The following is a 25870-nucleotide window of genomic DNA, read 5'->3' as shown; positions in this document are numbered from 1 at the left end:
CAAACAAAAGCCTAACCCTAACCCTACGGTCCAAAAGAAGTTATTAATGTATTAAAGATAGTAAATAACAAGTAAAAAGATTAGAAAGCCGACATAACAGAAGGTGTAGTTAGTTATTGATGCTACTCTGAGAGACATTCTCATGTCTCAGAGGAAGCCTGTGCTATGTTTCATGTTCCCAGCTTTGTAGCATCACAACATGACTGGAGACCTTCAGAGTGAGAGGAATTGGCAATAATTAAAATGTGATAATAACATTTAAACACAATGTTAAACATTTTATATAAATAAAAAAATAGACAATAAAATTGTAGGGCGTAGCTGAATAATAAATAATAACATATTTGCTGAAATGTTTGTGTCTTAGTGGCTCTATCAGCTGCTTCTTCCTCTCCTAGCAAGAAACAGACTTTGAGCGTTTGTGGTAAAGGTCTTACAGCAATGAAATATTTTCCTAGAATCATTTGTCTGAGTCAGAAAGCTGGTTGGAAGCTTTATTAAGAGCAGAGGTCTAGTTTGTGTGGCCACCGTTGTTGGCGGTGGGAGTGGAAGTGTTGTAATTGCCTGATTGAAGAAAAGACCTTTTTTTAGTGAAGATAAATGTTGTGGTTGAAGAATAGAGACTATGCACAGGCTTTCTGTTGGCTGGGTAGGCCCCGGCCATTAGTTCTGCGACTGAATGGAGCTGCTCGAGCTGGTTGTTTGAGAAGATGTATACTGATAGACTTGTGTGTATTCAAATGCATAATTTACACACACTTGCTGCTTTCCTCCTATTGTGCGTGCGACTTTGAGGGCCTTTATGTATTTGTGTAGTGTTCGCCCTTTGATTTTACTCCTCTGTTTTCCTTTACTACCACTTATTACCACTTGTTTATTAGGATAGCAGACACCAACACCTCCGTGTGTATTCCTATATCTTTAACGTACAGATATTGAGGCCTGGTCTACACATATACATTTTTTAAACAGGTGTTTTGCTCCTTCCTCCCATCCACATGAGCACGGATGTCCTTGACAGAGGAAAATTCTCACTCTCATTATGCAGTAACCACTCTGTTGTGCCACCAACTAGAGGTCCGACCAGGTCTTATGCACAGCCGGTTGCAGTGGGGGCAGGGTTGGTGTCGTGGGAATGCTGGATGTAGCATGACTTCTGTTGTATATTCGGACACCACTTTTCATTATAGTGCAAGAGCAGCTATATATTAATTATATGGAAATATGGTCTACATATTTTTAAAGCGAATGTGTGAGTGTGTGTTGCCCTGTGAAGGACTGGCGCCCCCTCCAGGGTGTATTCCCACCTTGGCCCAATGATTCCAGGTAGGCTCTGGACCCACCGCGACCCTGAACTGGATAAAGGTTACAGATAATGAATGGATGGATATTTTTAATGCTTGAGAATCACTGTGATGCATAACTCGCCTCTAATAGGGAGAACGGAGCCTGTGTCACTGCTACTCTGAAATTAGCACTGCAAAAACGACACTATGTAACTTTTGAAAGGGTGCTCAGTGCCTAGAACATGTCAAAGTGTAGTAACATTTATAAAGTTGCTTGTCCTTACAATGGCTTTCAATAATAATAAAAAAAAACACAAAAAAGCTAAGTTTTAAAAAGTGACTTTATGGTAAAATTATATGGACAATTCATTCATTCATTCATTCGTTTATCTTCTGTAACTGCTTCATCCTGTTCAGAGTTGTGGTGGGTCCAGAGCCTACCCAGAATCAACACATCCTGTACATGCCGACAGTATCACAGGGCATCACACATTAAAGTCTTCTCAGACTCAGGGTAATATTTCTGTACTTTGCCTCCCTTTCCTGCAGTTACAGCTTTTCCTTTTCTGAGACGGCTTCATAATCGATGCTGGAACATTTACTGTGAAGGGCCTGTTGCATTCAGCCAACAGACCATTAGCGAGGATAGGGACTGATGTTGCATGATAGGTTTATGATTCAATTCATTCCAGAGAGAGCAGTTCCAAAGCTCCACTGCCCAATTCTGGGCATTATACCCCTCTAACCGATGCTTTGGGCATTGAGCATGGTGGCTTTAGACGTATATAGCAGCTCCAGAGCATCCAACGTCATTTCGTGGATTTTCTATGGAGTGGGTGCATCGTATGTTACTTTCCCACTGCATGGAACCGACTTGACTTGACTCGGCTCGGCTCTGCATGCCGTTTGGTCCCTGGCATGGGTTGGTTTTCTATTACAGTGGCTCTACACCATCTCTAACAGGAGCCACGTACAGTGACATTAATCATTGTTTACTCATTATGTATTCACGGGTTGTTGTTGTTGTTGTTGTTTTTAGGCACTGAGCACAACTCCACACCACAGTTCAGCCAGATCAGTAGAGTTTTTTTGTACGTTCTTGCACCATCCAGCTCCTGCTGGATCCTTCTCCAGCCACCAATCCAAGGAGCGTTTGAACCTCTTTGAAAGACCACGACATAATTCTATGAGCTGTTGTTCTGAGTCGGATAAAACCATTGCATCCCTGCTTAGCTCACTTGGAACCATGAGCGAGCAGGTACTAAAACTGTACCCAGTAATGGAAAAGCAACAAAGCAGAGTGGTGGAGGTACCATGCAGTGGAAAAGTGCCATTACTGTTAAACGTACAACAATCTAAAGAACATCCATGTTTTGGTGTGTAGACCCGGATATGTGACACTTGATTTACCTTCCAGGAACTTTTGAGCTTCTCCGACAGCTTTCAGCCGAAGACAGTGAGCTTTCTTTACCGTTTCTGCTGCTCGTGCACAAGGACTGCAGCGCAGACAGCTGTAAGAGAACAATAAAAGACATATCAGATCAGCAAGACAGGGCTACAATTCCACCATGCGATATCACACAGTGAAACTGACAGCCGCCCTTATTATTATTATTAGCAGCTTCCGCAGAATTATAACAAAGAGTGAAGCACAGGCGCTGGAATTCAAACGGGTCTTTCTCTTTTTTAGCTTCTCCAGTTTTCTTTAAATTATTCATTGCTGCTTTGCGTCTTTCTTCTCTGGGCTTAGGCGGATGTAAGTGTACAGTAGCCTATAGTGTGTGTCTGCTGTGTATGTGTGTGTGTGTGACACAAACATATTGAATGTGTCCGTTGACTCATCAAAGAGTATTTGTGAGCATATGGGCTGTGATGTGGGAATACATTCAGACCTGAGGCATGCTGCATTGCTACATGCTGAGGTGTGTGTGTGTGTTGAGCAGTATATATATATATATGGGTAGAAATGAGTATGTCCACGGAGGCTGCACGTATGAGTGTTCCTGTGTTTCTGTGCCCACTTGAAGAGCAATTGTGGGGTCGCCTCTACTCGGTGGAGTGAGAAATGCACATATTGCCAGAGGCAAACATGAGAGAGAGAGAGAGAGAGAGAGAGAGAGAGAGAGAGAGAGAGAGAGAGAGAGAGATACAATTCATTATTTTAGATTTTTATTGACTGCACTGTCTTAGTCAGGCCATAAACATCTAAAGTTATGGCTACTATTTTGGAAAAAAACATATATTAATGTAATAAATGACGTATTTATTAAATAGTTCCATAATTACTTTGACACTTTCAATTCTGCATTTAAATTTCTTTGTAATTACATTTTAATGTCCCAGTAAAATTGACTTGTATTCTTCTCTAGCCCTATCCCTAACCCTAAATGCGTAGTATACCTCTAACTCTGAGCTCCAAAACACTTCGCTGTTCTCTGTGTGACGCTCCCTCACAACAGTTTACAGTACTTTTCTGTGATTCTTATTCAGGTGCAGAACAGTGGACTAGAGGAGGATTGATCCAGTGATGTAGGGCCACAAGTGTTTCTTCAATATTTATATTTATATTTATATCCTTTAGAGGGGCGGCATGGTGGCGCAGCAGGTTAGTGTCGCAGTCACACAGCTCCAGGAACCTGGGGGTTGTGGGTTCATGTCCTGCTCCGGGTGACTGTCTGTGAGGAGTGTGGTGTGTTCTCCCTGTGTCTGCGTGGGTTTCCTCCGGGTGACTGTCTGTGAGGAGTGTGGTGTGTTCTCTCAGTGTCTGCGTGGGTTTCCTCCGGGTGACTGTCTGTGAGGAGTTTGGTGTGTTCTCCCTGTGTCTGCGTGGGTTTCCTTCGGGTGACTGTCTGTGAGGAGTTTGGTGTGTTCTCCCTGTGTCTTCCTGGGTTTCCTCCTGGTAACTGTCTGTGAGGAGTGTGGTGTGTTCTCCCTGTGTCTGCGTGGGTTTCCTCCGGGTGACTGTCTGTGAGGAGTTTGGTGTGTTCTCCCTGTGTCTGCGTGGGTTTCCTCCGGGTGACTGTCTGTGAGGAGTTTGGTGTGTTCTCCCTGTGTCTTCCTGGGTTTCCTCCTGGTAACTGTCTGTGAGGAGTGTGGTGTGTTCTTCCTGTGTCTGCTTGGGTTTCCTCAGCGTGCTGCGGTTTCCTCCCACAGTCCAAAAACACACGTTGGTAGGTGGATTGGAGACTCAAAAGTGTCTGTGGGTTTGAGTGAATGTGTGTGTTGCCCTGTGAAGGACTGGCGCCCCCTCCAGGGTGTATTCCCGCCTTGCGCCCAATGATTCCAGGTAGGCTCTGGACCCACCGCGACCCTGAACTGGATAAGCGCTTACAGATAATGAATGAATGAGATACTTTAGAGATTTTAACCAACTGCACATTCTCAAAATGGATTGTTGTTCTCATGCAGGGTTTGCTAGGGTTATTTACCAGATAAGCTTTCACTGCTGCAATAGGCCTAACAGATATTTTTTTCCTGATAACAAGACTATACACATGACAGAAACATTTCATCAAATTTAAATCACAATAAATGATCTTCTCTTCTGTGATGGACTAGTGCCCTGTGCACAGTGTGTTCCTGCTTTGTGCCCAGTGATAGGCTCAGGACAAGCTGCAACCCTGGCCAGGATGAAGCAGTTACAGAAGACAGATGAATGAATGAATAAATGAATGAATTAATGCTCTCTTCTGCTTACAAGCACAATTTCAGGTGCATGTCTCAACTTAATAATAATTATGTTTCTTGTTAGAGAAGAAGGCTTGGGATTTGAAGGTCCCTGATTTGATTCCCACGCCTGGCAGGAGTATTGGGGGCGGTGGGAGTGCAGGAACAGCACTGTCCCCCTCCCTTAATCCACAGCTGAAGTGCCTTTGAGCAAGGCACCTAATCCCCAAACAGTTTTTCACCAGTGTGTTCAATTCCATGTTAAACAGTAATGTGCTAAATTATTTTCACTCAGAAAATGAATAACATCTCATTTTTTTTTTTAGGTTTTTATGACTAAGGACTCTCAGACTTTGTGTTGATGTCTTTAAAAAACACTTTAGGAGTGAAGTACTTTGCTTCAGCTAATGGTGAACCAAGCTTTTTAAGGAAAACTCTGAGTATCTGCCTCCTCCGTCGCCTCTGTGTCCCGTGATTCATTATTATTCTCTGAAGCACTGTTCTTGCGTGGCCTTTGCTTTTGAACTGACTTGTTTGGGTGTGTGTAAAGATGACAAATCACTGGTGGCAAAATCGTCAGAGCTGACCGCAGGCGCTCTTAAACATCTTGTGGCCTAGTGATCGGCTCTATATGCAGAGTCAGGGGCCAGGTGACTGAATAAGAGGGCAAGAATGATAAACTACAGTATGATTATGTGTGTGTGTGTGTGTATGTGTGAGAGAGAGAGTAGAGAGTGTGAGAGTGAGAGTGAGAGTGAGAGAGAGAGAGAGAGAGAGAGAGAGAGAGAGAGAGAGAGAGAGAGAGAGATATGTATATATGACATTTTAGGGACCAAAACTGGTACACACTCCCAATGTGGGGACTTTAGTTGGAATCACAAAATAAATCATATGTTTAGGGCTAGGATTAGTGTCATAGTTTAGGGTTAAGGAAGGATTTAGGCTGGTTTTAAGTTACAGTGGGTCTCGCAAAGATTGAAAGCTGTGTAGAGTTTCCACAAGTCACTGAAACAAATAGTGTTTTGTGTGTGTGTGTGTGTGTGTGTGTGTGTGTGTGTGTGTGTGTGTATGTGTATGTGTGTGTGTGTGAATGTGTAAGAGTATGAGGATCAAAGTGCTTTAGAGTCATTGGCTGTGGTCAGTCCCAATTGAGTTACCGTGGTGATTTTGAGGTGGGCTCCATGGTGGCACTCCGTCCTTGTCATGCTCATGTCAGTCTTTGTGTGTGTGTGTGTGTGTGTGTGTGTGTGTGTGTGTGTGTGTGTGAACAAAGTTACATGATATGGCCAGTAGTTTCCTCAAAAATTAAGGAGCGGTTTTTGTCTTCACTGCTGGGTGTTGGAACATTTCTGTGTAGATTTCATTATATTCAGCCAAACCTGGTGAAGTCAGATACTGAGGTTGTGTAGCCACTCCACATAAGACTGTGGAGGATGCTCCCACATCCTAAATTCAGTTCTACTGCTGCACAGTTTAGTGCTGGGACTTTACACCTCAAAACACTGAACACTGTGCTGTGAATAATGTGCTGATCCAGCATTGGGTTTTAGCTTATACAAGCTGTGTGTGCATATCTGAATATCTGTGTCCACAATGTGTGCATCTTAGAGGAGCTGAACTCACTAAATATGAAAAATGTCTACCAGCGTATGGATATGAACACTGAAAATAGGTGCAGCATTGCATTTTCTTTACTCAATTCTTTCCTTTTTTTTCCTAAATAATTAATTAATTCATTATCCAGTTCAGGGTCTCTGTGGCTCCGGAGTCTAGCCGGAATCACTGGGTACAAGGCTTTAACACACCCTGGAAGGGCCACCAGTCCTTTTTTGGGGCGACACACACTCACACATTCAATTACACACTCACTCCTATGGGCACTTTTGAGTACCTACCAAATTGTGTGAGTGAATGTGTGAGACTGTGTCGCCCTGCGGAGGACTGGTGCTCCCTCCAAGGTGTGTTCCCGCCTCGTGCCCAGTGATTCAGAGTTGATAACAGGGCTCAAACCCACAACCACAAGACCCTGGTGGTGTGTGACAGTGACTCTGTTGCGCCACTGTGCCACCCACTTTCTTGAATAAATATAATCATAGATTATTCATGAGATTTAAAGTTATTAAAGAAATATCTTTAGATTTGATGTGGATTGATCCTGAGATTTGGATTTGATTTGAGTTTTGAACCATTCGTCTGTTTGCAGGTAGTGGTCTGTTCATTCATTCATTCATTATCTGTAAGTGCTTATCCAGTTCAGGGTCGCGGTGGGTCCAGAGCCTACCTGGAATCATTGGGCGCAAGGCGGGAATACACCCTGGAGGGGGCGCCAGTCCTTCACAGGGCAACGCAGACACCTACGGACCCTTCTGAGTCGCCAATCCACCTACCAACGTATGTTTTTGGACTGTGGGAGGAAACCGGAGCACCCGGAGGAAACCCACGCGGACACAGGGAGAACTCACAGACAGTCACCCGGAGCGGGAATCGAACCCACAACCTCTAGGCACCTGGAGCTGTGTGACTGCGACACTACCTGCGCCCAGTAGTGGTCTGTGAAATTTCAAAATACAGCTTCACAATAGACTGAACGCCACAAACACCCCACACCTGTCACTCACTGACATAACACCTCACTACAACCACCTTGTGTCCAGCAAGCAGGCCCAGGGCTCACATTAACTGTGAGTTAACATGCCAGTGTTTGTGTTGTTGTATGTTATAACTGATATGTGCCATGTGTTTACTGTCACAGCAGCATAATGCCACCACACGCACCCACCAGGTCCTTCAAAAATGCCAGGCACAAAAAGATTTGTGTTTACCTGTTTGATGTATGACTTTTAAACAGCTTTTCTGCTAAATAAAGGAAATTAAAGCCAATAAAGCCCAAAGAGTGCATGAAATGTGCTTCAGCATTTCCATTCTTCCTCCAAAATGTGGTCATTTTCACCTTCACATTACGACTAGAGCCATAAAGCTGTCACAATATCAGGTTGCACTCAAGAATTTTAATATTCACCAGATTATATGGAATGATGTTTGTTCCAGTCCGTCTGTGAAGCATTTAACAGCCGCTGCCATTTGCAGACGTGTGTTCTGTTTGTTTATGGACAGCTCGCTTAGGGCTAACAATGGGTTTGGATTTTGATGTTGGCCTGCTGTCACACTGCACTTCAGAATTTGACCAAACAGGCTGCAGGTGCGAGTACATCTTAATGTGGAATGTGCCTCTTCTTTGGCTGTTTAGAAACGTACTAATGGTGGGCTTTGGCTAATCATTATGTTCGATGCTCAGAGGAATGATACACTAACCGAGAAAGCTTTAAAACATTTTATACACAATTGTGGTCAATGTTCATGGCTGGATACATTTTTTTAAAACAGCAATATTACAGTGGAGGCAGGAACGACCCTCTAAAAACTTTTGCAACTTGAAAAAAGCCTAGTTATTTGAGCTCCACCCTTTACTGCTCAATTTAATGTGGATAGGATGTACACAGAGACCATGAAACAAAGCCAGTGAGAGGCCATATATCAGAAATGACTTGAATTTCTGTGCACTTTATATGTTTTTCAATGCAATCCTTGTGTGTGTGTTTATACTTGTCAGAATTGTTTTATTAAAACAAACCCTGGTGCATTTGCTCTGTTAGTGTGGTTCATCAGAGCAAGTGTGAACTTTTCCTTTCAAACACTGGTATGCGCCAAACAAGCTCATTGAAAACAGTAGTGTGTACATTCTTTTTTTCCTACATTTCTGGTGCTGTTTTAACTACTCTAAACGCTTTTAGAGTAACTCTTGCTGTGTTTCAGTTGATAACAATACCACAATACACAACCCTGATAAGAGCATTAAGCCCAGAGTGATGCATTGTTGTGACGCCTGGCTTGCAGTATATACCTCATATATACCTTGTATATACCACATCACTTTCTTTTAGATTGTGAATGCTAAGCAATGCCGGACTAAAAAATAACAGTGTATCTTTTTCTTTTTGGATCTGGATGGAAGAGCACGGAATAGCAAATATAAACACATTATAAAAATTAGAATCTAAAACTCGCACACTAGTCATCAGAAATATATCCTTCACTCAAGATGTTAGTGTCTGGGTTTAGAAATAGACTGGTCCACGTACAGTAGACTGAATTCCACATCCAAACTGGACAGTCTGGGATATTGGTTCTGGGCTGATTCTATGAATGTGGTCGGGTTGGTGGTGCATATGCAGCTGAAGAACAAAAGCACTTGATACGTGTTGACAGCATTGGAGACAGTACTATCTAGCACAAATGCCAGAATCCGAATAAGGCAAAACAGGCATTTGTAAGAGTGTAAAGGCATGAGTCATTGGTGTGTGGGGCGACCGTGACGGGTTGCTTCAGAGTGGAAAGCACATTATTTCATTCGTCCTCTCATAAACTCTATAAAAGTATCCACTTCAGAAAGCGTGTGAAGAACTGTCACCACTCTTAAAAAGTCTGAAAACTCCACAGACAGTTGCCCTGCAATGCGTTTGCATTGCAAAATGCGAGGCATTAAATCCAAGACTAAAACGGGTCTTGAAGACCCTCTAGAGCCCTTCCAGTTAAAAACTTCTCTGTGCCAAAGTGTTAAAACAAGCATTTGTCAGTCATGTAGCTCAAACTTTGCTATATGATGCATAAAGTCCAGTTTGAATGATATAATATTTTTTAAATATTTAAAGGGTGTTTGTGGCCTGGTTATAAACAAAGTTTTGCACCATATTAGAATGATCTCTAAAACTGCTGCTAAAATTTAAATGAACACTAGGTCAACTTTGGTATATTTGCTCCTGATCTCTCCCTACACTTGCAGGTGTTCACTTTTCATAATAATATAAATATTCATTTTTATAGCACTGTCCTGAAATAGAGAGGGAGGGTGAAGAAAGGTGAGGGTGGCTTTCTACCCTCCTAAGTTACATAGTGCAGTTTCTGCAGTACTGAGGCCGGAGTAGCAACACCAGAGGCTCTAGGCCCCTAGCCTCTCCAAGGGATCATCCAACAAACTTTAGTTGAGAGACTCTGGGGTCTTGCTCTATGTGAACATGATGAGTACACGTAAAAATCAAGGAAATTTTGGTTCACTGCTTAGTTTGTACCCCTTAACCCCAGTGTTTTCCTCACTTTTATAACTATATTACTTTGTAATGACTTACATATCTATTACATAGTTTGCATTTCTATTTCCATTTATGGAATTTGGCAGACCCCCTTATCCAAACTTATAAAAGTGCTTTGGGTCACAGTTTGTGTCGTAGCTAGTACAGAGAGGTTAAAATCTAAAATACCCTTGAGCTCAGACACTGCCAGTGACACTGGTGTGGTGGTGGTGTGATGTGCTTGTGCCAGTGGATCAGACACAGCAGTTCTGCTCGAGTCCAATAAAAATACATGAGTAAAATTATAAAAGTAGCTGCTCCAAAACTAAGCTGAATGACTGAAAGAACTACAGTGGAACTTCTTAATATGTTCACCCCCTCTCAGCACAGGAACTGAAGTTTGTATGAGTCTCTTCTTCTCAGACAGCGGTGTGACGATTAGAAAGCAGCATATATGCTGTCACCAGCAAAACAGGATGATGTATGAAACTAAATTCCGATTTAAATAATATGGATAAAACAAATGGAGCCACTCCTTATGGAACCACTCAATGAAAACAATGTACAAATCCATCAGCATTTTCAGTGCATGTAGTGATGGTGTAGGACTTACCTTTTTTCGACTGTCCAATGAGCCAGCGGCTTGAGAAGTTAACCCTACACCACCCTGTGTTTGTAATGCTGTGGAGAAGTTGTCCATGCTGAAAGCACCATCTTTGACATTTAGAAGTAATGAAAGCAAGAAAGTGTGATCCCTACCTGCCACCTCCATCAGAACTCCTCACCTCGTCCTGTGTAGGAGAAAAAACACACAAACTCCCCCCCCAGGTCCTGCACTAAAACTCACGCTGCTTATTCAATTCATATCGCCAGAGGCTACATTTCCCTGTGTAGGTGTGTGAGGCATCTCCAAAGGCACTGACTGTACCATCAATCTTCATTCATCAAGCTCTTTATATGGAAATCCTAGCTGAATGCTCATAGATCAACATTTGAAAAAGTGTCACTTTTGATGACTCAGGTGTTGTTTGTGTGGATTTGTGTGCGTTTTGCATTTTGTGTATTGATGTGTGTGTGTGTGTGTGTATGCTTGATGGGATGGATTTTGATTTGGATTGGGATTGGCTGATTTGGATAAGGAATGTAATGATCCATGAGTGAGAGAAAGAGAGAGAGCTGTTAATTTTTTTTCCTGGACACTACAAGCACTACATGCTAGTATTACTGTATAAAATATAGATTATTAATGGCAATCTTGTGGTAATTATATCCCAGAAGGCTGTGATATACAAATTAACCTCTAACCAGTTCAGTAACATCAGTTTCATTAGAAACACACCACCAAAACTGTTCTCAAACTGGTATGGGCATGTTTGAGTATGTCCTGAAGAGCTTTATCTGAACGTTGGTCTACTGGCATTTTTCTCACAGCCACTTGGGCGTTCCTCCGATGTCATGGAAGTCAAGTAAAGAATCTGATGCACTCCAGTCAGAACCAGACAAAGTTTGGTCAGATAACACCTGATTGGCGAAACGTAGATTCCTTTGCATGAAGTTGAGTTCAGTGGAAAAAGTCGTGCACCATGTGATTCAGCAAAAATCCCCCTTGAAATGAACTGGATAAAGTTCAAGTGAAGGCGTACCATGTGGCCCACAGGCCGTGTAACTTTGGAGTTCTTTGAGGAAGCTAAATTGCTAAAAGTACAAGAAATGTACCATTCAAACACATATGGAGAACTTTTTTTTCTCCTCCGTATGAAAATGTTGAATGTACAGCTATTATGAATTTCCAGGGGTAAAAGCGCTTACCCATGCCATAGGCATTCCACAGTTTCAGAGTGTGTTTTGTCTAAAACTCAGAACAGAAGAAAATGAACAACAGAGTGGCTCAAACAAGCCAAGCCAGAGTTTTGACCTTGTTCATGATGGAATCTGTTTGTAATATGAAACAGACTCACAGACAAACACTGTGCTGTGTAGAGGAATGGGCCTGAATGCTTGTTAACTGATGTACAGGACTGATCAGACTTGCCACGTGTCCAGTTTTGGACAGGACAGTCCAGCTTTGAGGTGCAGTACAGTTTGTTACAGTCAACCGGACATTTAAATGATCACTGATCACTGCAATAGATAGTGTTTTTGTAGTAAGAGCACCTGTTGATTCTCAGCTACTGCTGCTTTCAGTTACGTGTTCATCTGGATTATGCATTGGTTAGCCTACAGAAATCAATAAATAAACAGCAGAGTGTCTTTGCCTGTTGTTTTTTGTGTGTAACACACCGCCAGAGCAGATGGTTGACTATAATATTTATTCGTACAGCAGTTACAAAGTTCCACAAAATATTGGATGCCTGTGGAAGACATTCTATAATTGAAAAGTGAGCTATAAATAGTCAGTAACACATTATGTATATTAGATTATATTAAATCATAATTTAATTACAGTCTTTGTGTATTTTTATAGCATGCTACTTCATAAGATTCCACGAGAATGACACCTTCTTTTCTTTTCCTTCAGTTTTCCTTCAGCAGTGTAAAGAACAGGAGAGAATAAGCTCAGATTACACAGGATGAGGATGCCCAGCTGACCTCTGATTCAGCAGACAGACACTACACTGAATAAATGATTTGCTCACATTACAGGTTATATGCAAATGTGTTCTCCTGTACTCATAGCATGCGGTGATTCAGTGGGTTTGGAAGCGTACGTGGTGTGGTTGGCTTGGGAATGGTGTATGAGATGTGAGATGGCTTTGCTGATGCTTAGCTGCACTTAAAAGGTCAGTTTGTGACTGTAAGAGATGCATCATCTTAAATATTAATGATATTCTACACAATGGTGAAACCTTTTTGTATAGATCCCTTATAATTACTGAATAAACCAGTTTTGTTTGTTGGTTGGGCGGCACGGTGGCGCAGCAGGTTAGTGTCGCAGTCACACAGCTCCAGGGACCTGGAGGTTGTGGGTTCGAGTCCTGCTCCGGGTGACTGTCTGTGAGGAGTTTGGTGTGTTCTCTCTGTGTCTGCATGGGTTTCCACTGGGTGCACCGGTTTCCTCCCACAGTCCAAAAACACACGTTGGTAGGTGGATTGACGACTCAAAAGTGTCTGTAGGTGTGAATGTGTGAGTGTGTGTGTTGCACTGTGACGCCCCCTCCAGGGTGTATTCCCGCCTTACACCCAATGATTCCAGGTAGGCTCTGGACCCACTGTGACCCTAAACTGGATAAGGGCATGACACTAAGTGGAACACCCTGAAGTAGATGAGATCCTAAGGTGAACATACAATTGTCCCAATGCCAAGTGTGTGGGCATTAAACAGCACCGGTGTTAATTATACATGGAATATTTGGAATTTAGGGTGGCTCTCTGTCACACATCTCCAGTCCTGGGGTTGTGTGTGTGAGCTGAGCCTTGGGTGACTGTTATGTTCTTTCTTGTCTGCGTGGGTTTCCTCCTGTGGTCCAAAAACACACGCTGATAGCTGGGTTGAGTACTGTGGTGCACTGTGATGGTCTGGCTCCCCATCCGGGGTGAGTCCCTGCCTTGCGAGTATAGGCTTAAAAAAATAAAATAAATAATCCTCATAAATCTCCACTGTAGTCTGGACTAGCCTTGAATTAAAATCTTCTGATTGAGATTAAACTCAGTCAAAGCCTTTATCTGGAGCCTGGGTCTGGAGCCTGATTTAATTCAATTAAATTCTGATCAGCTTTTGGAGTTTAACCTTTAGGAGGAGAGTGGAAGGATGCTTGCCTCTCACTCTAATCCAGCCTATGTGTTATTTAATGTCTTAAGGCGTATTTAGAGAGAATGGCAGGAGATTAGAGAGAGAGTGAGTGAGAGAGAGAGAGACAGAGAGAGAGAGAGAATGTGTCAGTAGTGCATTTTACTACAGTAATCTCATCTGCTGTTCTCTGCTTAGAGACTGGATTGAGTGGCAGTGCTCAGCTAAAACATTTCCCCTCCACTGCCTGCAGCATGATACAGTCAACTACAGAGGAAGCCTAATAGACAATGACAGGGTTATATAGCGATGGAGGGGTTACATGGGCATAACATTGGGTTCAGAGAGCTACAAGGCTCTGATAAGGACCATTAAATATACTCATGTAGAACTGATTAAAAGAGAGAGAGAAAATGAGAGGAGATGAAAATGGAGTCTACATTATGGTTTACGTCACTGTGTAAGTTTCTGAGTCCGTGCCTTAGACGTTGTGACTGTGGGACAAATTAGTAAAGGATCCAAGGTTTTATTAATTGTTTCTTAAGAAATGGGAGCAATTAGAACACATTTCTAATTCCCCACCCCACCCCCACCAACCACACCCCCCACCCACCCACCACCACCACCCACACCACACCCCCACCACCACTTGGCCATCGATTAAACTTCTAAGAACTTTTCTCTTTTCATCAAAATGAATTATTTATAAGTTATTTCCTAGAAATCAGCTCCCAATGCATTTAAAGTGGTTTAGCTGTATCTTTACCCCTTCATCTTAATGTAGTCTGTACACATCTAAGAATATAACATTAGACTCCACCTCTATCTCCACCCACCTCTCCACAATTCTCCTGCTCCACAAGTTCACAGGATTTGTGCCTTAGGTCTAAGATGTAGTAAACCAAAGCTGTCTGAATCTGCCCAATCCAGACTTTCGAACACTGTGAATGCACACACACACACACACACACACACAGCCATCCCGGCGTCCAGGTTGTAGCAGGGGGTGAGGTGCCTTGCTCAAGGGCACCTCAGCTGGGGATATTGAAGCAGGAGACAGCACTGTTCCTTCACTCCTCCAATTTTTCCTGGCGGTTGAGGGGAACAAGCTGATAACCTTCTGGCTCCAAGCCCACTTCACTAAACATCAGGCCATGGCTGCCCCGTGTCCCTGTGCGTTTAAGCGTTGATATGCGAGTGTGTATGTTGGATGTGAACTGCTTTTCAAAGAGTGTATGTGATGTGAACATTTCTTTAAGGAACACCTGCTGTGTTACTTGTCACTTGTGCAGATGCACAATTTCCGTGCGTATATTCAGTTTGTGGCTGCATTTACTCAGTCTGAGGTGTTTATCTCAAACCATATTCGTTGTACACCTTTCACATACATTTTCCTATTACGGCCTTCCCAAGACAGGGGCATAACACAAATATTAATGGACATATAAAAAATATGCCATGTCCTGAGAAATGGTAGCGAGGTTCTGCAAGTCTTAGCAAAGAATGGGTTTAGTTTTAGCATATTGTGTCATTTGATGGTTTTTACAGGTTCAGTTGTGGTCTTTTAAAATTTGTCCACCCTCACAGAGTAAAAAGTAAGTCTGGGTGAAATAGGAAAAGGTCATACTCTGCACAGAAACACAACATAGAGAAGATTCTACGGTTTACTGTAAAGCATACAGATGTTGTGCTGCTGTTTTGTCATGCTTCTTTCAAACCCTTTGTCTTTTCTTTCCTCCTGCAGGCTCCAACTACTCCAGCCCGTCTCTGGCTCCGGTGGCCAGTTTGAATGAGCAGGAGCATGATGGAGGTGGTGGAGGTGGAGGTGGTGGGGGTGGTGGAGGTGGAAGTGGTGTGGTAGGCTTGGCTCCGGAGCACATCCCCACGCCGGGGGCAGCTCTCAGTTGGCAGGCGGCCATCGACGCGGCACGGCAAGCCAAGCTGATGGGTAACGCCGGCGCCCCCATCTCCACGGCCAGCTCCACCCAGCGGAAGCGCCAGCACTACAGCAAGCCCAAGAAGCAGACCAGCACAGCGGCCACTCGGCCCCCACGAGCCCTGCTCTGCCTCACCCTCAAAAACCCCATCCGCAGAGCCTGCATCAGCATAGTGGAGTGGAAGTATCCTTTTGTCACATGCATTGGGATTAGTATTTGGGGTTTGTTCAAGATGATATTAGTAGTTTAGTAGTTATACAGGGGTTGGACAATGAAACTGAAACACCTGTCATTGTAGTGTGGGAGGTTTCATGGCTAAATTGGAGCAGCCTGGTGGACAATCTTCATTAACTGCACATTGCACCAGTAAGACCATGTGCATCCAATGGTTCAAACATTGTGTCCTGAAGGCGGTGCCGTGTATCAGGACGACAATGCACCAATACACACAGCAAGACTGGTGAAAGATTGGTTTGATGAACATGAAAGTGAAGTTGAACATCTCCCATGGCTTGCACAGTCACCAGATCTAAATATTATTGAGACACTTTGGGGTGTTTTGGAGGAGCGAGTCAGGAAACGTTTTCCTCCACCAGCATCACGTAGAGACCTGGCCACTATCCTGCAAGAAGATTGGCTTCAAATCCCTCTGACCACTGTGCAGGACTTGTGTATGTCATTCCCAAGACGAACTGACGCTGTATCTGCCGCAAAAGGAGGCCCTACACCATACTAATAAATTATTGTGGTTTAAAACCAGGTGTTTCAGTTTCATTGTCCAACCAATTTTGCACAGTTCTTTTTAAAATGGGAGAAATGTTTTAATTGTTTACTCATTTTCTAAGAGATTTGCACAGTACATAGAACAGAACACAACTGGACTTTAAGGCCATTGCATATTTAATGAACTACAATGTACCTTCACAGTTTACCTTTTTTCTGACAGTGTACTGCTACCTTGTTTTGTGCCATGTGTACTCTTAATAGTCATGGCTAAACATGCCTGGTGAACTGAGCATCAGCAATATTTCTGCATTCACACTGTGCTACATAATGAACAAAGATTCCTCAATGATTTATCAAAAAAGACTAGGAACGTTACAGTTGAGACTGTCCAGCAAAGAGCAAGTGCAGACTTTCAGCTACTGACTATAGCTTCTGTTTAAAACATTTCCCACTGTCGTATTTTTGATACTGAATTAAAAATCACATAATGCTAGATTTCCTAAACAGTAAATTGCAGCTCTACTAACATAGTAGATTAACATTTTACTGAGTCTTAGTACAGTGACGTTTGATTGTTGGGTATTGAACTCTTTACACTTAGTCAATACAAATGACATGCTGTTGAGTGAGTGATAGATTGACATCGCATTTGTCGAGAGGAGTAGCTGGTGGATATGTGAACGCACAAACTGCATGCAAAAGATACATAGCACTGATCAATGAGAGGATTGATTGAGTGATTGATTAAGTGTGGATGACTCGATTGGGTAAGTGTGGATTAAGTGATTGATTAAGTAGGGAAGGAGAGGACAGTTTTCCTTTCCACTCTTTAAAGAGTATTTACAGTCATAGAAAACATGTTTTACAGCTGTCACTCCTGAGGCGTAGTGAAGGAGATGTTAATAGTGAATAACAACACCATCTTAAACATTGGCTTGTGAAGCAATGAAGCTGCATTCCCAACATTGATGGGGAATTTGATACGTTGAGAGAGAGTTGGAATGGCTAATCATCTAACATCCGTACCTGACGTACCTAAATTCTTCATGGCAGAATGCCATCAGCTCCTCACAACAGGGGTCCAACCTACAGTGTGAAGCTGTCCAAGAAAGCAGAATGAGCTGTCGCTGTAGCAAACAACCAGGTCAAACTTTGTTTACATAGTGGAGCTGACTTCTAATCCATTAATATTTTAATGCATTGGTTCCGATTTTTAATAAAAATGATCAGTTATTAATATCAGTATCAACCACATTAATGTTATCTGTTTGGTTTTTTTTCAGTGTAATTTCCTGTTGGTACATCCTTAGTAAAACTGATTAGATTAGTATCGTATCTACCCCTGCACACGTTTGTGTGAGTTCTATTATTCAGAATAGGGTTTAATAGTTGGCCGTCTGCCACTTCAGCTGTTAATTGCCACTGACGTGGACTAGATTAAAAGGAAATCATGAAATAATTTAGACCTGCAGTGTAATTTGCTGCAGTGCTGCTTTAAATAAGGTGCAGAAATTAAGCAGGTTATATTTTGTGACAGTTTTCCATGTCACAGAGCCATACAGGACACACAGTGTGTACATTAGAGTGGGAACAGGAAATATTTGCTTGTTTTCTCTATCTCCCATAAGTGCATTTTTCATAGGTCTCTCTCTCTCTCTCTCTCTCTCTCTCTCTCTCTCTCTCTCTCTCTCTCTCTCTCTCTCTCGCTCGCTCCGCTCGCTCTCTCTGTGAGTGTGTGTGTATGTGTGTGTGTGTGTGTGTGTGTGTGTGTGTGTGTTTGCAGAATATTTCTTAGGAGAGGACAAAAGACAGAAACACTGATGATCCATAACTCACAGGAACACTGGTGTCCTAAATTAACCACTCAGAGATTAATTTAAAACACAATGTACCCCTTAAACACACACACACACACACACACACACACACACACACATACAAAAAGCAATTGCAAATGTCCCTCTCCGTAAGAGATTGCCCCTCTCTCTCTGTCTCTCTCTCTCTCTCTCTCTCTGTCTCTCTGTCTCTCTCACTCGCTCTGTCTCTCACACTCTCTTTCTCTCACTCACTCTCTCTCTCTCTGTCTCTCTCACTCGCTCTGTCTCTCACACTCTCTTTCTCTCACTCACTCTCTCTCTCTCTCTCTCTCTCTCTCTCTGTCTCTCTCACTCGCTCTGTCTCTCACACTCTCTTCTCTCACTCACTCTCTCTCTCTCTCTCTGTCTCTCTCACTCGCTCTGTCTCTCACACTCTCTTTCTCTCACTCACTCTCTCTCTCTCTCTCTCTCTCTCTCTCTCTCTCTCTGTCTCTCATTCGCTCTGTCTCTCACACTCTCTCTCTCTCACTCGCTCTCTCTCTCTCTCTCTCTCTCTCTCTGTCTCTCTCTCTCTCTCACTCTCTCTCTCTCTGTCTCTCTCTCTCTCTCTCTCTCTCTCTCTCTGTCTCTCTCTCTCTCTCTGTCTCTCTCACTCGCTCTGTCTCTCACACTCTCTCTCTCTCACTCGCTCTCTCTCTCTCTCTCTCTCTCTCTCTCTCTGTCTCTCTCTCTCTCTCACTCTCTCTCTCTCTGTCTCTCTCTCTCTCTCTCTCTCTCTCTGTCTCTCTCTCTCTCTCTGTCTCTCTCACTCGCTCTGTCTCTCACACTCTCTTTCTCTCTCTCTCTCTCTCTCTCTCTCTCTCACTCTCTCTCTCTCTGTCTCTCTCTCTCTCTGTCTCTCTCTCTCTCTGTCTCTCTCTCTCTCTCTCTCTCTCTCTCTCTCTCTCTCTCTCTCTCACTCTCTCTCTCTCTCTCTCTTGATAGTGCACATGTTGACCTTTGGCCCAGGCAAAGGTGTTCTAGAGAGTCCCATTCTGCTTTATGCTTTTCCCTATAGAAATGATACAAGGTATATCTCTGAACATCTGTGTCCACAGTGGGTGTCCCCTAAGGCATTGAAATAAAAATGTACAAATTATAAAGGAGGGGTGTCTTCAGACTTTGGATGTATAATGTACAGGAAGAAAAAAGAGAGCTGCTGTATTAGGCTACATTCTCCATATACCAAAGTATACAGCTCTGTAACCTATGAAAGGTGTTATATTTTACACAGGAACATTTGTGAGATGTCACCTGTGCATAACCGTTTGTTGCATATGACTTTGCCTTTTTTTTAAAAAAATGCTTTGTGTGCAGCAATTATATTTTACTCAACCGGTGTCAGTTGCATAAGACTTTCACCAGCCGTATTATTATCCTCCAGTTTGACAAACCAGTTGCTAAGTGAACACACTGAAGAGTGAAATGTGCATCTGCTCTATCTGTTTTTTTACAGCTCCTCTGTGCTGCACTACTTTATTTTCTCCCTGTCACCAAGATCCGCAATGTTGATCTACAACCATGTTTATCTAAGCAGGCCTGTGTTATTGTGGCCTTGTAATTCTTCATGTGGGATTCTGAGCTCATGCTCTTTCGTCATGAAGCTCTGAATGCTGGTCTGGAGAGCCATAACTCACTCTTTTGCACAGAGCAGACACTGCCAGTGGGAGCTACAACAACATGCACGGCTCAAAAAAGATCCAGAGGGCTCTGTTTATCGCTGTCACTGCTGGTTTTATTAGCAGTTCAGTAATCTGCCTGCTATTTCAACAATTTTCAAAAAGTCTAAATCATAAATAGAAACAAAAAAAGACCCACACAGCCTCTGAAAAATTCTAGATAACTTTATTGTAAGACCTTAAAAATCTACCATTTAAAACAATGACATTAAAAGTGTATACAGTCATCTGCAAGTGAACAAACACATTCATTCTTTTATCCACATTCTGCACTCACTTTATCCTGATTAGGGATGTGGTGGGTCCGGAAACTACCTGGGATCATTCATTCATTCATTATCTGTCAGCGCTTATCCAGTTCAAGTTTGCGGTGGGTCCAGAGCCTACCTGGAATCATTGGGCGCAAGGCGGGAATACACCCTGGAGGGGGCGCCAGTCCTTCACAGGGCAACACACACTTACACACATTCACTCACACACTCACCAATTCACCTACCAACGTGTGTTTTTGGATCGTGGGAGGAAACCATACACACCCGGAGGAAACCCACACAGACACAGAGAGAACACACGAACTCCTCACAGACAGTCACCCGGAGGAAACCCACGCAGACACAGGGAGAACACACCACACTCCTCACAGACAGTCACCCAGAGGAAACCCACGCAAAAACAGGGAGAACACACCACACTCCTCACAGACAGTCACCCGGAGGAAACCCACGCAAAAACAGGGAGAACACACCACACTCCTCACAGACAGTCACCCGGAGGAAACCCACGCAGACACAGAGAGAACACACCACACTCCTCACAGACAGTCACCCGGAGGAAACCCACGCAGACACAGGGAGAACACACCACACTCCTCACAGACAGTCACCCGGAGGAAACCCACGCAAAAACAGGGAGAACACACCACACTCCTCACCAAAAAAAGTTTATTAAAAAATGAGGTCTTCCTGTGTAGTGACCACACATATAGAGCAACTGTAGCCCTGTTTCTATTTTTAAAGTTTTTCCTTGTAGAATTCAAACACCTGAGTTTACGTTAGTGCTAAGTTCAGTGTTCATGAAGACAAATACATTAAGACACCACACTACTCAGATGGGAGGTGTTCTTTTGAGCGTATAATACCCTGTATACACAGGACAGAGAATTATTTAAGCAGTTTACTTTGAGAACTCACGCCTGGAAGTTGGGATAATATTCTTTTCACAGCATGAGTAAGCAGGATGGTAGGGGATCTGTAACCTTTGATGGCAACGAGGAGCTATAGCAGAAAAGGAAAGATAAGTCCAAAACGAGTAGCAGATTAACAGTGCCCTTTACGCCATGTTCTAACGGAGTCATTTTGCCTTTCCAGCACTTTTGATCCTATGGTTCATGTGGTTATTAATAACACCAACAAAAGCAAAAGGATAAAACGGTTCATTGGAAAATGTGCAGAAATTGTTAAAAAAAAAGAAAAAGTGCAAGTCTTTAAAGTTTGAGTGGGTGGAGTTACATAGTCCTAGAGGCTGTATTTCATTGTCATTTGTTTGTGTTCCAGAGTCCACTTCGCAACTCATTATTAGGATAATTAATTATATCACGTCATATTTAAAATACAACTTTTTGTATGTTTTCTGTCTTTTTCCCTTAAAATGATCCACATCTATTGAGTGGAAAATAAAATTAGCCTGTAACATCATGTTTTACTTTCCCCCATTTGTTCCTTAATAGTGTTTAAAGTTTAGCTATTTTCCTATGTAATCACACTTAAATAATATTTATCAAATGTATAGGTATACGTTTGAGGAATCTAGCATTTAGCGTTTCAGTTCCCTGAACCTAAATGCATTTAGTCTTTACTCAAAAAATAATTGATCTCTTTCTGCGGAGGTCTTTCTTCAGATTTGGGAACAGATAAAAACCCCACGGGGCTGAATCCGAGGTGTAGGGTGGAGGACTAATATCTTGGAGTCCACAGTCATCCACAGCATGAGGCTCATACTTGTGTTTCTCGGAATGGTTTAGTTTTCCTAGCGCTTGCAACACAACTACTGATCAAAATGAGCTGTGGTGTCACTTTCTAGAACCATTATAAGACGACCTGCCGGATTAGATTAAATTTATACAGTTAAGTTTTGGAACACCCCTCATATGTTATGTTAGGTGCAGAATCTGGCTAGCGTTGTTCTGAGTGAAGGGCAGAGAGGGACGTTCATCCAGTCTAAGCAGAGACAGAGTCTCCTCAGAAAGGTGCACTTAATAACCGTCTTGAATGGAAATCGGGCTAATGAAAGGTGGTCCCTGAGTATTGCACAATACTGTACTTTACACAAGAGAGAGCATTAGAAGGAGCACTTAGCATAATGTGCGTGCCCTTTTTAAATGGCGTCCTAGAAGTAGCCTGTGTGTAGGACGTGACATGAGCACCAAGTATGTATCCGTGTGGGTATGTCTCTCCATTGTTTGCTCTTTTGATCTCATTGTGCAAATGACTTGATCTTCTCCACCTGTTTTTAACCCTTAACTCACCACTCCTCCAGACCCTTTGAAATCATCATTTTGATGACTATTTTTGCTAACTGCGTGGCCTTAGCTGTCTACATCCCCTTCCCAGAAGATGACTCCAATGCCACCAACTCCAACCTGGTGAGTGAGATGGAGCTGCTTCCTACATTATGCTGCTGCTGGGTTCATGCCATTACGTCAGTGTGTGCTGCTGAATATAAATCCGTTTCTTTTAACTGTACAAGCTGGTACTGGTGGTTAGTGATGGTGTCATTGCTCAGAATGGACATTGGAAGGGGTTAGTTTTAGCTATGAAGGCTGAAGTTTGTAAACGGTTTGTTGATTGATGTTGGGGTCTTTCTTGCTAATGATGAAACGTTTCTTTTTTTTTGCAGATTTCTATTGTTATTGTTTTTTAAATCTTTATTTAGGAAAATAATACGCACATTTAATGCAGAAATTATGTAAACATTTGATGAAAATCATGTTCAAGTTCAAGAGACTTTATTGTCATTTCAACTTTATACAGAGTACGCAGTGAAACGTTCAGTAAGTTCAGTAACGTTCAAAAGTGCAACACAGTACAAGTGTAAATCCAGCCACATCATAATGCCTATAATTTCAGTACTTGTTCAGTACCTATTCCTACTTCCACTCAGCTTTCCTTCCATACAATTGAAACCCAACACCATTAATTTTGTCTTTACAATTTCAGCAAGTCACACTCTGGACACAAACTTTCTTCAAAATTTCTGTATCAAATCTTACAGACCCAGGCTCAAAATCCCAACACTGCCCCAGAGCAACAGGTCCTAAGCCCGGGTGGGAAAGATGACATAGTTCTTTATACCTGTCCACCTAAGCAGCCCTGGCTCATGGTGGATATCTGCCAGCTCATGCACAGTTGGGCTCTCTTCCAAGCTCAATCAGCTGCCCTACAACACTGTGTGCCTTGGTTCACTCTTTAAAATAAAAGTGCCAAAACCGGATCTTTGGAGTGATGCCATGAAAGAGCCACTTTAAGATTCGTAACGAATCTTTTTTTAATGGAATGTGTGAATGTGATGGTTCTTTATAAAATTTAAAGACGTAATATAAAGTTTCTGAACCAAATCTTTCTTTTTTTTTTTTTTTTACTAGAATCATTTAGGAACCCTGTATTCCTAGCTAACTCGCTACAGTCACCAAACTTACACGCAAGGTTAAACAAAGACCTTAGAATTCACACTATAAAAATAAGAATTTTGGGAGATATACTTTACACTACAACTGTCTGCCGCTGTAACATTATTAGAATTTTAAGTCACTCTGGATAATGCTCTACATGGTAAATATGAACAAAACACTTTTGTTAGAGACTAGCATTAATGCTAATAGCATTAGTTTCCTATTTAGCTTATGTTAACTCTTTGTGAAACCATGATTCTCAACAACAATGACACACAAACATGCCATTCTAGTTCAGCACTCTTTGGTCATGTAATAGTGCTTGATAAAATGACCTGCTTGGAGATTATATTTACTAAATTGTTATTGGCTTCAGCTGCAATCTTGGGCAGATACCAAAACCCATAAAACTGGAACCTTCAGTACTGGAATAATGGCCAGCGTCATTACAGGTTCCTAGTGCCAGGAGTTCTGGTACTGTGTGCAGTGGAAAAACACCCCCGGACAGCGGTGATATCTAATACCGGAATGATAATTAGGCTACATATATAAATATCTCAATCTCAGATTGCCTGGGTTCAGGGCAAGTGCAAATCTGTCTTCACTCTCCTCTGATGAGTGCATCTTTCACAGCTATGAAACTGGAGATTTAACAGTAACAATAGTGAGTACCAATTTCACACTTCAAGCCATCTGCTTAGCTACAGTTCTCCTAGCATATTCTCCAAACAGGATATCTCGGTGTTTACATTTTGCGAAACCACTCTGAGCAGATGCGTGTATTTTATTTGCATAGTGTGTTGATTGATATACTACGTGGCTACACATTTGTGGACACCTTCACATCCATCATTTCTTTTGGTGCCCTTTTCCTGGCAGTAACCATGTCACCTCTACTTGGAATGTGATTCACCAGATATTGGACCATAGCTGTGAGGATTTGAATAAAAATCGTCCATTTAAACATTAGCCTGTTTAGGTACCAGAACTAAATCACAAACCCACTCCACACTATCCTGTTACTCCAGATAGCCCAGTTTTACTGCTCCACATCTCAATACTGTGGGGCTATATACACATATGTATACACTGATTGTAAAGGGTTTATACAAAATCCTTTCCAAAACATGAAACATTTGAAAAAATTAATCTGTAATATTTTAATACTCTTAAAGCTTAGTTTAAGTGAAAAAAACATATTTTCAATGTTTCAACTGAAAAACTAATTGTATTAAAATTTGATGCTTGCAACTCACTCAAAAGGCTTGTTTGCCACTGTGTTAAATCACCTTTTCTTTGAATTACACCTTATTTCATTTGGGAAATGAGTATACAGTAATCCCTCACTACTTCGCGGTTCATCTTTCGCAGATTTGCTACTTTACGGGTTTTTTCAAGGGGGCTTTTTTATTATTTACATGTATTAGACTAGGCCTGTTGGTGACAAAATATATCATTTACAAGTATTTCTTACGTACAGTACATGTATTGTTCATGTCCACATCCGAGTGAAATGTACTTACGCTAAATCACAGCTTAGGAATTACTCTATTAAAGAAACTGGTAGGATATCACATGTAGTTCCAGCTGAAAAACATTATAGAATGACTGTTTAATGCAAAGGGTGGGTTGTTAACAGTAACAGGGAGGGTTTTAAAAGTCCAAATACTCGTTAAATGCATTAAAAAATATATCTTTCCTTTACTTCACTGAAATTCGTTTTTCGCGGGGGGATGCGTTCCAAAAACGAATTTACAGGGATCACTGTAAAGTCATTTTTATAGATTTTTATGTGGAGTCTTTGCCCATTCTGGTTGAGAAGAGTCCTGGTCCATAGGAGAGAGCCTGGACTGCAGGTGGGCAGGTCAAACAATCACTCTTTCTACAAAATCATGAAGTTGTAGCATGTGCAGAATGAGGCCTAGGCTTGTACACCTTAAATAACAATGGATTTTCCAGAAAAGTCTTGAAGATGTGTATGTCGTTATATAACATAATGTTTACACTAGCTATTGGAATAAGATAAGCCCAGGGAACTCAGCATTTATGAACATATAATTTATATATGTTTTCTCCTATTGTAATAGAGTTTCAGTAGAGCTTCATTTCTTGGAGAACCATTGGAGGGCTCAAAGGTCACACACTTCCCCAGATTTGTTAAAACTTCTTTCAGTGTTATATACGATAAATGATGAAAGAA

The 25870-nt window shown here is 42.2% G+C and overlaps 1 protein-coding gene across 9 annotated transcripts in view; it reads left to right on the top strand.

Moving 5' to 3' along the window:
- Positions 1-25870, top strand: part of cacna1c (calcium channel, voltage-dependent, L type, alpha 1C subunit) — a 230128-nt gene that overhangs the window by 46676 nt on the left and 157582 nt on the right. For 7 of the 9 annotated variants that reach the window (XM_066667051.1, XM_066667049.1, XM_066667047.1 and 4 more), the window contains exons 2-3: positions 15550-15925; positions 22539-22644. In XM_066667051.1, coding sequence (XP_066523148.1) covers positions 15550-15925; positions 22539-22644 — 482 coding nt within the window. Of the gene's footprint in view, positions 1-15549; positions 15926-22538; positions 22645-25870 lie in introns of those variants that run through there. The other 2 variants (XM_066667054.1, XM_066667053.1) reach the window with 1 other exon arrangement.

Source organism: Hoplias malabaricus, chromosome 4 (genome assembly GCF_029633855.1).
Source record: "Hoplias malabaricus isolate fHopMal1 chromosome 4, fHopMal1.hap1, whole genome shotgun sequence".
Classification (NCBI taxonomy): Eukaryota; Metazoa; Chordata; class Actinopteri; order Characiformes; family Erythrinidae; genus Hoplias; species Hoplias malabaricus.
This window is presented reverse-complemented; position numbering and strand designations above follow the sequence as displayed.